This window comes from Falco peregrinus, chromosome 2 (genome assembly GCF_023634155.1).
Source record: "Falco peregrinus isolate bFalPer1 chromosome 2, bFalPer1.pri, whole genome shotgun sequence".
In the NCBI taxonomy this organism is placed as follows: Eukaryota; Metazoa; Chordata; class Aves; order Falconiformes; family Falconidae; genus Falco; species Falco peregrinus.
The window spans coordinates 49,877,171-49,890,152 of record NC_073722.1 but is presented as its reverse complement, the minus strand read 5'-3'; the positions used below and the strand labels follow the sequence as shown (position 1 = coordinate 49,890,152).

The following is a 12,982-nucleotide window of genomic DNA, read 5'->3' as shown; positions in this document are numbered from 1 at the left end:
AATACCTGTATTTATTAATTTTGTAAAGAACTGAATAGTTAATGAACTATTCTGGCCCTTCCGAGTCTACCACAATCCCACTTTCCTGCTTTGTCGCCGAATTCAGCCATCGCCTCTCCCCTTGTTGCAACACCTGGTTTCTGAGACACTCACACACACCATTTGTTTTGACAGTGTTACTCATTAACTTCTTCCACATTTCCCTCTTTTTAAAAAAAAACAGTTATTCCTACATATTATTCTTTCCCTCCTCTTTACTTATAATCTAATTAATCTAATGTATGTATAATCAAATATATATATATATATATATATATATAATCTGATCTTTTAGCTTAAACTGCACAGAGTAATTTCTCAAATGAGTATCTTGACTGTAAACCAAGTTTTGATTAACATTTAAATCTACTGACATTGTGGACTGGACTTGCTTACAGACAGTCTTGGGAACCTGCTCCACAGAAGTCAGTAATGACTGTGAGACCTCAGCCCCAGCAGCAAAAGAGATCTCGCAGTATGTTCCTGCATGACGTGAACAGTTATTTCACCACCACAAGTGATTTAAGATAAGGTACAATTTAAAAATATGAAGGATAAAACCAGGAGTCTCGGCTTTACTGGTCACAACCAGTACACTTGGGCCATTGCTCTGAAATGAACCTATTTGTTTTACATGCAGATCACAATTTTATGGAGTTTTACACTTAGACCATTAAACCAATGAACAAAAATAAATTGCTCTAGAAGAAGCTGGAGAGACTACTTCTGTTTCAAAGTGCAAGTTAAACACAGTTAAATGTTTAATGTGCTATGCTAAAACAGCCTATGAACAGACAGATTTATTAGCAGGGGCATGATTTTATTGGACATTTCCCTGCAGAAACACAAAAATTAATTTTATAGCATACAAGTTGGATTGCTCAGAAACGAACCTGTAAGTTATCACAACAATTAATTTAATTAATTGAAGCCAGGATGTTTCTTCTCTTGAGTTATTTTGTTTGGCATTTAGCTTTTTTAAAGAGAGGATTTCACAACAGCTATATCTTTACAATTTATGGGTATTTCATTATTAAATAACAAGGAAAAAATGCACTGTACCAAACATGTAGCAGAGTAGCACAACATCTGAGATAATGCAAAACCTTACTTAAGAACACCCTTTTATTAAATATTGTTTCTGCAGTGCAAGCTGTGAAATTAAATGTTATACTTGTGTTAATCTAAATTCAGAGAATTGCTGAAAGTCAGTGGGACACCAGCTCTGAAACTCCATCATCTCTGGGCACTGATGATTGAGTTACTTAGCTGTTTAGGAAAATTTCATCATATCAACACACTTCTCTGAAGCAGAAATTACTCCCAGGTGCCTTGGCTGGTGAAAGCCCTGTATCTCACCCAACTGATATGAGTGTTGACATGGGACTTGGTCTGTGTGTGTGCTTTGTGCTGTCTCTTATTGCTGTCATCACATTCAGTCCAAATCTGAGAGCATGAGGGTCTGGATCAGTGCAAAAGCATGGTATGTACCCCCTTAATGAACTTCTTCAGAACATTTTTGCTTATGTGAAGCACATGGAAAGGATAACATCTGCTTGTTCACATTACAGCATCACATACAGAAAAATCAAACACAGACAACTCAGGGCGTGTCTACGGGGCTTTGAAGCATATTCCACCATTGCGTTTCTATAGCATAGCTGATTTGTCAAGTCCCACTCCAGCTAAACGGAAAAATTCAGCTTCTAATTTTGTTAATTTGATTTTTTTCTGCTTTAAATCTTTTAATACAATTTAGGCGATAATTTAGATAATAATCTCTAATCTTTTATGTATCCCCCAACTATACATAAACAAAAGCTAATGGATATGCAATGCTAAAGTAATTACTTTGTATTAAAAGAATGCTGAAAACAAGTGAAAATGCTCCTCAACTTACTTGCTGATGTACTCTGCATTCAGTAGCTTGCCGCATGTATCGCACTTAAAACAGCCCAAGTGCCAGTGTTTGTCCAAGGCAACCAATGACTGCCCATTTTTTATTTCTGAACCACAGCCCCCACAATCTGCAAGAGAAAAATCCAATACGAGTGAATCACACGCTTTAGATGGTCACACAACAATACTGGTTACTGCAGTACAAGGATTCACCTGTGTCCTACTAACAGCTCACTGCTGGCTGCTCACTGCAGGATGACAGGTGGTGCTGCCCTAATATTGCCCTAACATTGCTGGAAGATAAGAATCATTCAAAGAAAAAAACTAGTAACTTAGGTCTCCTAGTGCCTCTAGGTTTTATCTTTATTAATTTACACTTTGGTTAGAAGATACAAAGTTTTGCTGATTAAGCTCTCAAGAATTGCAAATTGGGCCAATAAAACTGATTAAAAAGTCCTAAAAGTCATGAGATGAAAGCAAGTAACTGATTCTTCATATTAGATGTTGTTTCTGGGTCTGAAAGCTTTCCTTATTATTCCAAAATTCTTTTTGCAACTATGAAAAAAACTAAGCTCTAATTTTGACATGAAATTCTGTAACAGGAAAAATACACCGCTACTTAAGAGGCATTACTAATTCCTGAGTAGTAGTGACACTGCAGTATGTGAAAGTGATGGCTGGCTACATATTTATTATTTATAGAAATTCAGGCTACATATTTATTATTTATAGAAATTCACATATATGAAGATCCAAAAAGTGGTAACAAAAATTAAACGCAAAACATGTCATAACTAGGTAACATAGGCTAGGCTATGTTGGTTAAATAGGCTATACGTGAACTAGCTACACTCCCCAGAAAAAATAATTAAGGACAAGACTTTTGAGGGGATTTGGTTGCTTTTTGATTATATGTTTTTTTTTAATCACGGATGCTTTTGACTATGCTAGTAAAAGCCAGATCTAGTCTCATTTCCACACCAACAGTCCACCAGCAAGTACCTTGTTTAGAGATGCTACATAGACAAGGGATTTGAATGTGGCTCTCTGTGTCCTAAATGAATCCTCTCATACCCTACAAGGTCCGGCTCTCTTTCATTCTTCACTGTAGATCCATGCCTATGTATAATTTTCTTACAAAAAGTTAAAATAGTCAGAATATGTGGAAAAATAGGTATAAGTATCAGTAATAAACTGATTCTAGTATCAATCTCCCAGTAACCCTTCTAATCTAATATCATTAGATCTTCCATCTTACGTGAAATCATATATATTTTTTTTTAGGAATTCTTCATGTATACCAACAATCTGCTAGGAAAAGACAAACTCTGAAAGGCACTTGAAGAGTCATTTAAAGATGTCAGAAGAGAAAAAAAAAACTGATGTCTTGCATGGAAGAGAAAGATACACAAAACCATAAAAAAGATACATCTAGTTATTAAGAACTCCAAACACAGGATCTCATTAAAACAGTTAAACAGTTCTCTTAAAAACTCTGATTTAAGACTATTTAGTTGGTTACATGACCCTAATGAGACACTCTGTTAGTGCAATTTTAAATGCCTCATTTCTGAGCACACAACAATAAAGAACAGTTCTTATTTTCCTTTAGTGGATTTGGAATGGATTAAGGGAGTAATAATATGTCTCTCTAATGTCGCCAGTAAAGCACCAATATGTGGAAACAAGCCCAGCACAAAAGCACGTGCACCACAGATCAGAACATTTGAGTTTTGCTAACAAAAAAGAACATTTGTGTGTGTGCCTGGATTTAGTCCCACAAGAGAAGAAATGTTGCAGTATTCTGCAGTATCTATTCTTCAACTGCAATCAGAAATTTGTGATCTCCTCTGCACCAGGGGTTCATCTGGTAATCTAATTTAATCTCACTGGTTGAGGGTTTCTTTTGCAAACTCAATACAACACTTTCTGCTCAGATGTCATTCACCTTTCATCTGGTTTAAGCTTGGGTGGGCAGAAATGCAGCATTTGGCGAGCTACTTTTCTGTTCCCAACTGCTGTTTTCGCTGCTAAATTCCAGATAATTAAAAACAAACATTGTGGTTGCTACGCCAACAGTGCCTACTGATGTGACGTCCTTGTCTTCCTGTCTTGGATGCAGCATCCTTTGGTGACTCACCTGATTTCAACCAATAACTCTGCAGAACCCATCAATTTGCTGCTACATGTTGAAATTCTTCCCTGAGTGCTCTCTTTCCACATCAACACTGCCACAAGAGGTTTTCAAAGCTAGTATTTTATAAATGAAATAAAACGAGTAGGTAGAGGTATTTATATAATAATAAAAAAATCAAGGACTCAGGCAAAGAGCAAATATTTGACATTCTTCCTTTCTTCCAAATGTAATACATAAAGGAGATCAGAACTGAAGCTGGAGTATGAAAATAGAACTGGCTCAGAGGGGACAGCGGTGTTGGGAGCTCAGTGAGTCCCATGAGATCTCTTGAAAGCATTCTTGAGCTCAAGTCAGAGATAAATGGGCCAACAAACAACACACATAGTACGTATCAGGCAGTTCTGAGCCAGGAGCATAACCAGCATAACAGCAGGTTATTATTATGTATTACTTGGTCCTTGACTCAGCTTACTTGGAGTCACATATTTTTGTGCACTACTGTTCTCTAATAAAAAGAATTGTTCGTTTAAAACATTAAGGTCTTTTCTAAGAAGACTGTTGCTAAAACAAGGAGACACTCCATGTATTGCTTTGTGTAATATGTAGCATAGCTACAGCCAGCCAGCCTGGATTTTCAATTTTCCAGTTCAACCAAGATGTCTCTGCTTGTTCATTCCTGAAACACTGGTTCTAGCCTGAGGATGAGATGCTTAGAAAGCAGCTGCAATTACACATTGCTCTTTCACAAAGTACGTATTAATCTGAATGTTTCCCAAATTCTTTATTACCTTTTTAGATATTTCATTAATTTTCTCTGAATTGGCATTGGTCAGGCTCTTACATATCCCACTATGTATACATGCACGCACTTCCACGTATTTGTGGCTGCAGCGCTTGCCGTTGACCCATCAAAGCTCTATTTCCCACACCAAGGAGGGATTATACCATTGCTATCCAATTTCCTGAGTTCCATGACCTCCACAGCTCTGGGCCAGCTGGGTGCTGCACATCACTATGAAATCAGAAGATGCTGGCCTGCAGCTGGACTGCAAGCCATGGGGAAATGGAGTAAGGAAGAGGTAAGAGACTATAGTCTACACAGGTATGTTTGTCTGGGATCCTTGCAACATCATGGCACAATTTACTTGCAGGCCAGGTATGGACTTGAGTTTGCCCTTTGAGAAGCCATTTTGTCTATCAGCTCAACCCCATCACGACATAGTTTGAAAAGCAGAGCTGGCTATAGTCTCAGGTGAAGGTGAGATCAAATTCCTTTAGAAGTCTACAGTGTGGCAGATATCACCCACGTTTGAACCCAGACTCGTGACCAATTCCACTGAAACCTACAGACTTCATCAATTTAAAGCAGACCTGTGTTTGAGGTTTAAATACGTTTGAGACTTTTTTTCGGAGAAAAGCTAAACTTCTGTTTTCCAAGCTCAGGTTTTGCCACAAAGATATGCTTCCAGTACTGTTTCCCTTTGAGACAAGTGGTTTGCTGAGGTTTGCAGGTACCTGTGCACTGCGGAGACTTGGCACAGTGACCTGAAAGTTCTGGGGAAATGCAATACAAGAAAAACTCTCCATGGTGGGTTGGTGTGTACAGAGAAAGGGGATGTAAATACATACAAGGATTATGTAATCACAGGTAATCAAATGAAGTTCTGTCCGTACTCTATGAGGCAAATAATGTCCATTAAAAGCAAAGGCACTTTTCCCATATGACAGGGGACAAAGAGATGATAGGATGATAGGCCATTAAAATATGGATCTGCAAATGCAGCCAGCCAAGATGGCTGAAGATGATCCATCTCTGAAATGGAGAGATGGATCATCTTCATGATGAGAAGATGCACCTAAGAGAAAGGGCCGTCCCCTTCCCAATGCCATTCTCTTTTGGGAAGAGAGGAACCAGCATAGCTTCTCTCACTACATTCCCACAGCAGCTTTTGCTGACAAACTGGAGAAAGCAGATGGTGAAAACTTCTCTAGAGGGAGGGCTGGGGGGAGAAAACACCAAAAAAAGGAGAGATTTCTCCCTGAAGTGGGCTGGATTCCTTATATACAAAGACAAGCAGTCTATGGGGCCCTTCCTCAGCCATGCTGAATCCAGCCCGATGCAATGCGACAGTGTGGTAGTCACTACAAGTATTTCCGTCTTTGCTGTTTAACTGAATTGCTGTGGCTGTGTAATTACATAAAGATAGTGGTTGACTCTCAAAGCATGGCAGCTCCTTGGGAACAAACCAGCCGAGGAACAGAATTCAGAGCCGCAATGCCACTCTATGACCCGCTACAAAAAAGGCGGTATGAAAAGACCACATTTCTTCTCTGCAGTGTTTGTATCTATGTTTGTACACTATGGTACTGAGGTCAAGGCAAATAACCCCCTGGTCACATTGCATGCATTAACCCTTCCTGTGTAGTATTTCGCCACACAGTCATGTTACTGATATTTTCTGAAGCAATACTGGAACACTCACAAAATATTAAATTTCACGTTGGATTTTATTTTAGCTGGAATTGGACTATGTCCTCAAAAATATTAACATCTATAACACACCTTTCTCCAAATATTTCAATTTACTCCAGTATTAGTCAAATGTTTTGAGAGTTTCTTCGTATTGTTAACCCGATAATGGCACCATTTGTGTTTCTTAGTATCAGACTTTCTCAGAGAACTACCACATACTTTTTCACATGACTAGATTGTATTTCTCAACACCTTCTATGCAGCATAGTGGTAGAAGTACCAGTTACAAGTACTGCTGTAAAATTTTGCTCTTTAAACTCGCACAGACTAAGAAGTACCACAGCAAAGGGCAGAAACCCCTACTTACTTCGCAGGTTCTGTACAGGGAAAGAGCTGGTGCTGCTGGAAGGGGGCAGGGAACATTTCTGGCAGATGCACTCCTTCCCATTGAAAGTCACCCGGTCGCCTGCAGGGAAAGGCAGCCTACAACAGAGGAAATAAAAGTGAACAGGTTACAGTCTCACACCTTTATCAAAATGGAGTATCTTTCCATAAAGGAACTGATCATTACTCTGGTTTCTTTTTCTTTGCTTGCCCACTTCTCATTCATGATTTTTCAGCTACTTGGAGGCTAAAGTATCAAAGGGACATATCAAACAGACAATTGCAAAAGCAGATGTTACAGCTACTTAGGAAAAAAAAAATAATCTCAAGATACAAAACCACACTGAGCACTCAAGTCCAGATCCTTGTGTATTTAAGAAATGTAGTATTAGCAAGGGTTGATCACGAACAGGATCAGTTACAGAATGAAAATAAAAGTCACATTAGAGGGATAAGTTACAGGCAAATGCAGCTGCTTTTATGTTCTGAAAATGCTGCATGTATGATGACTTTTACACATTAAAAAAACAGCACTTGTCCTCCCAACTTTGATCGTATCAAAGTTCTCCTCTTAATTTACATGCTCAGAAAGGAAGAGCTGGTGAAGTCTCATATGAGAAAATCTATCCCAGTTATAAAACTCAAAGCGTCTACATTACTTGTTTGTTCTACTCAACAGCTCTCCTTACACTTAATTAAATCCTTCCTTTTTATCAATGTCCTTAAAACAACAAACTTTGTGCAGTGAACTTTCTTGTCTGGGCACAGAAACTGCTGATGTTGGTTTTTTTCTCTAGGCTGAGCAGAAGGGCAAATCACTTCATAATTCAGCAAAGGATGATGAGGATGTAGAAACACATTTCACTCCACCTAAAGCTCATGTCCACCTAAATCCCAAGTAAGCTATCAAAATATGGCTAAGTGGGGCAGAAACGTAACACAGGCCTTCTGCCTCGTGGTGATTTCCATGTGATTAAATAATCTCATTAACATTTCATCAAAACTCTGCATGACATGCCCCCACAAACACTATCAGATTCATACCAGGTTTAGAGGTTGTCTTCACTACAAAAGCTGCACAGATACCTCTGGCTAAGCACAAACGTTATTTTCTTCCCTAAGCCACCCGAGTGGCTTAGTCTACAGGTGTTGCATTTAAAAGAAAACTTTAATTACTTAAAATGAGAACAAAAGCAATGCTGTCCCTTGTTTCTAAATAATGCTACTAAAATCTATTTTAAACCAGCTATAAGTGTTCAATCCATTTTGGATCATAGGCAATACTTTAAAAATCATGAGGACAACAGAGACTTCAAATATTTTAGGATCTTTGAATATCCAATAATGAATTCTGCTTTTCACCTTTCCTTTTTTCCCTTCACTAATGACTTTATACTCCAAATACTTGCCGGCTACCCTCTTACTTACCTAAAGTTAAGATAAGGAAAAATATTTTAGGCAAATAGCCTTTAAAATTGTCTTGCTCTTTGACACAAGTAAATGCTCCATGTGTGATTCTGGTACGAACAGGCCCAACACCATGTTAGTACAGATCCAGGAGTCCTAAATTTCCATCTGTTCAAACAGGATTTTCTACCATGAGTTTTACTCAATAAACTGATCAGAAGACGACAACACTGTCTGGTATAACAGAGAGGACATGATGGAGCCACGCTCCAGTGAGCGGCAGGTCTGTCCCATCTTGCAGCAATCTCCTGTGTTACATATCAAAAACCCCAAAAATGTTCTTTTTAGGTTGTAACTGTTATTTACAACAGATTTTTACACTGCTCGAAGTCATGAAGCCTTTTAATGTATGGAATAAAGAGTTTCATGAACATCACAGAACAGGTGAGGTTGGAAAGGACCTCTGGAGGTCATCTTGTCCAGCCCAGAAGTTTATTCAAATGTACATTTGAATACAACTTAGTAAATGTGATGTGATACACATCTATATAGATAATTAATATGTATGGCTAATTACCAAAAACTGTCTCAAAAATGGGGTGACATACTTTAAACACTGTCCTAGTTTTCTAGTGCCAATGTGAAAGAAACCATTTAATCCTGTTTTCATTTTAACAAAATCTTACAAAATCAAGTCTAGAACTTAGCACTATTGATTGACCTGGAACAGTACAAGCCAAGGAATTTCACCTGTTCCAGAACTGAGATAAGAACTTGTAGTTGATCTCCTATGTGTTTTTAAGAAGACATCTCATCTTTATTTACACTGATAGACTTATTATGACCACCGGTAATCTGCTCCAAATTAAACCCCCCCAAAAAATGGTAACCTGCTCCACAGATACAACCACACAACTACACAGCCATACAATACCCTGACATCGTTCGCTGTTAAGCATGGTTGCATGCCCTGGCAGGATATTACCATCAGAGATGTTTTGCCATAGTCTTTCTTGAGACCAAGACTGGGACTTGACTAACGACCCAGCTGCACTCTCATGAGGTGTCTCGGTAAAACGGCAGTCTTTGAGCTGTTCATAATCCTGGAGATGATGATGTACTAGAAGCCATGAATGACAGATACACTGCTCTGAAGAATGACCTCAACTACAGAACATTCTTGTATCTAGTATATAAGCAGGAATAGCCAGAGGGATGGTTAATGTATTTTTTTGACTTGATAGCAAAATAACAAAAATCCAGCTGAACTTCCAGCCGAATACAGAAGCCCATCTCAAACAGATGCACGGAGCATCAAGTGAAGTAGAAGGAGGGACTGATCACTTTGAATTTGCTCATCTACACTAGGCAATTAGCCAATATGAAAGAAAATAAGTTGATACTCGAAGAGAAGAATAGGATAATTGATCTCCTATGGCACAAAGACAGAGCTGGGTAGATGACAGCCACAAAACATACCAAAGCTCATAGGCACCACACCATGCCATTGAGCCTCAGAGGGAAGGGCCACATGAGCCCATAAACATATCTTACTTGGTTTATTTGTTAAGAGCTTAGTAATTAATTTCAGGCCCTTCCATTTGGAGGGGAGAGGGCAACAAGTTCAATTCTCTGTTAAGTTTTCCACATCCGCAAGATACCTTGCTCTAAAAAAACAGGGAAATCCTCCTTGGAAGCGGTTCACCCAAAGGCATAGGCAGACATTTCCTTCCCTCGCTGGAGACAATCAGGTCTCGGAGTTTGCTTCACTATCTTATTCACTGGGAATCCAGAATTTGTACACAGCACATTTGCCAGTATTTCTGTAACATCTGACCTCTCCTTTTCACAAGCAGCCGTGCTGAAGGATTTCAACGCTGCCAGTACAAGTGAAGGCACAACAGAAGGTGGTAACAGTCAGCTAACAAGGTTTCAGTTTCTGAGATCTTTAACTTGTGAGCAGGACTATATATAGCATTGTAGGCTAAAAGCAGCATATCTGCCTTTGAATACAATGACATCTCACCACCAGTCACCCACTGAACATTGCTAGGTATGGGTTTTAATTAACTGCTAATCCTTTTAAAAATATTCAGCGTGATTTTCACAGTTGGATAATCTATTTTTAAAATGAGAATTAAGAGCATCTTTAAAGCAACTCTCTGAAATGACTTGTAGGATTTTAATACTTCTGTGATTCATTTCCCAATGAATTTTGTTTTATCCAACTGCCTAGAATATTTGTAAACCCAGAAATGACTGGAGCTCACCAACAAAATTATATTGTAAAACATCAAGCCATTATCAGCCTAAACCAGGGGAACTGTGTGTTGACACTAAAAGGTCTGGTCCTGTTCTTGTCCCTCTCTGCACCATGCCTCAACCTGTGCAGCTGTGGGCAAGACATTCAAGCTTTCTGGGCCAAAAGAAAATATTCCATTTTTTTCAGAGCAGATGGATCACCTTCTGTTGCTGACCTGACTGTGGCTGAACAGTCAACTAAATTTCATACAAGAAAATTAACAGAAGCATATGGTCAGGGTTGTGGGGAGCGCAAAGCTATTCATTTCAGTAGCAGAATGCAGTTACACTGGGTCAGTTGTAATATCAGACTGCAACCTAAGGACCTACAGGATCAAATTCTGCTCTAACTTGTACCTCGTACAATCACATCCCTCAAGGTTGCTCCATAGGAACAAATTTGACCCAGGGTGTTAAACCTGATAATACAAAGTAGACATTACTTGCTATCTAATGATTACATGAATTTCAGTAAGGACAAATGCCAAGTCCTGCACCCAGGGAGGAATAACCCCGTGCACCAGTGCACCTTGGAGGTCAATCAGCTGGAAAGCATAAAAAGATGTAGCGGTCCTGGTGGACACCATGTTGAACATGAGTCAGCGGCGTCCCTGCGACAGAGGCAGCCAACTGCATCCTGGGCTGCATTAGTGTAGACAGCAGGTCCAGGGGTGTGATCTTCCCCTCTGTTCATTGTTTGAGAGACCACATCTGGAGCAGTGTGTACTATTTTGGGTTCCTCTGGACAAGGTTTACTGGAGGGAGACCAGTGGTGGTTGTTAGGTCCAGAACTGGACAGACCACAGGACGCACAGTCAGGGTACAAAAGAGATGGACTTGTTCAGTCTCAAAATGCTCAGGGGAGATCTTACTGACATCTAAAACTACTCGATGACATGTATATGAAATTGGAGCCATGGACTTTTCAAAGGTACAGAGTGAAAGGACAAGAGGCAGCAGACATAAACTGGAACATGGGAAATGTCAACTGAATACAAGGAAAAAAAACATTACCATGAGCGTGCTCAAATGCTGGAACAGGCTGTCCAGAGAATCTGTGGGATCTCCATCCTTGGAAATATTTTAAATTAATGCTGTCAGCAGCCTGCTCAAACTGGAATTGCTTTGAGCCAGGAGCTGGACCACAGGAACCCCACAGATCCCTTCCATCTTACATGACTCTAGGGTATAGGTATACTCCGTATGTAAACCTGAAGAGCATCACAGCAAGGCTCCTTTGTTCAGGGAGCACCATATATTGATAAATATATTTAGTTTAGAATCAAAATGCCAAGAAAACCTCATTTCATTCTGATTTCAAAACTTTGGCCTTAACATCCAGATGAAGGCTGCTTCGTGAGATGCTTCAAGAAGTACTCAGTGCTGCCTAAGTGGGAACCAAATTCTTTCAAAATTCAGCAGCACTAAAAAAAGCAATTTAAAAGGTTTAGGATATTTGAAAAGTCTGACACAATTGCTACATTTCAGAGTTAACTGAATTTCAACATCTAATTTCCAGTATTATCTTAATTTCTCATGGCATACATAAACAAAAGCTCTCAGGTTCTTTCTAGAAATAGCAGTGTTACACATACAACTATAAAGTCCTTTGCTGAAACAAACAAAAAAAATCCGTTTTCTGCATTTTTATATTAAACTGCCTGGACACAGTTAATTACCTTCTTGAGGGTAAGAGAAATACAAGTGGATTGAGAGAAGTTTTAGATCTGGGTTTGGCACAAAACCACTTGAAGAACATGTGTGCAGGGGCAAGAGGCAGTTACATTATCCACTTCTATGTGGCACATACTCAAGTTCTGTCAATACACTGTTTCAATTTCCTAAGTTCAGACAAAACATAGAACTTAGATATCCAAATTCTGTAATGCATAGATGAACCTGTTTAGTTATTAACTCAGAACATATGTGCGAATCTATCCCCCAGGTAAGAGTCAAACTGCCGTTCTCTCTTCATCACGTATGTGTCACAAGAAGCTGTATTTTTTCAACTTTTAATTAAAAGAATAATGAAATTAAAGGGATAACGATTATAAGCATTCCTCCAACCCGGTGAATAAACAACCCCACATACTTAAGCAATTTTTATATTAACCCATAAAACCAAACCCCAGATTTTTGATACCCTATGCACACACAGCCCATCAGTAACATTGAAATCCCAGAGTCTATGTACAGTTGAACATTACGTGGAGCATACACCTGATATATGCTTAATACATTTATATAACTTATTAACACTATCACAGGTATGATGATTACCCATGTCTTTCTGAAAGACTCAGTTTCCTGCCCTTGCCCACCCTGCATAAAGGCACACAGTC

The 12,982-nt window shown here is 39.0% G+C and overlaps 1 protein-coding gene and 1 long non-coding RNA gene across 10 annotated transcripts in view; one reads left to right on the top strand and one right to left on the bottom strand.

Moving 5' to 3' along the window:
- Positions 1–12,982, bottom strand: part of ABLIM2 (actin binding LIM protein family member 2) — a 144,837-nt gene that overhangs the window by 73,334 nt on the left and 58,521 nt on the right. For all 9 annotated transcript variants that reach the window (XM_055796832.1, XM_055796823.1, XM_055796825.1 and 6 more), the window contains exons 4-5: positions 6,916–7,031; positions 1,940–2,066 (exon numbers count right to left, since the gene is read on the bottom strand). In XM_055796832.1, coding sequence (XP_055652807.1) covers positions 1,940–2,066; positions 6,916–7,031 — 243 coding nt within the window. The remainder of the gene's footprint in view (positions 1–1,939; positions 2,067–6,915; positions 7,032–12,982) is intronic.
- LOC114013753 (uncharacterized) lies at positions 213–4,609 on the top strand. The gene is made up of 2 exons (XR_008745936.1): positions 213–1,522; positions 3,980–4,609. It is a non-coding gene; the product is annotated as an uncharacterized LOC114013753 (long non-coding RNA).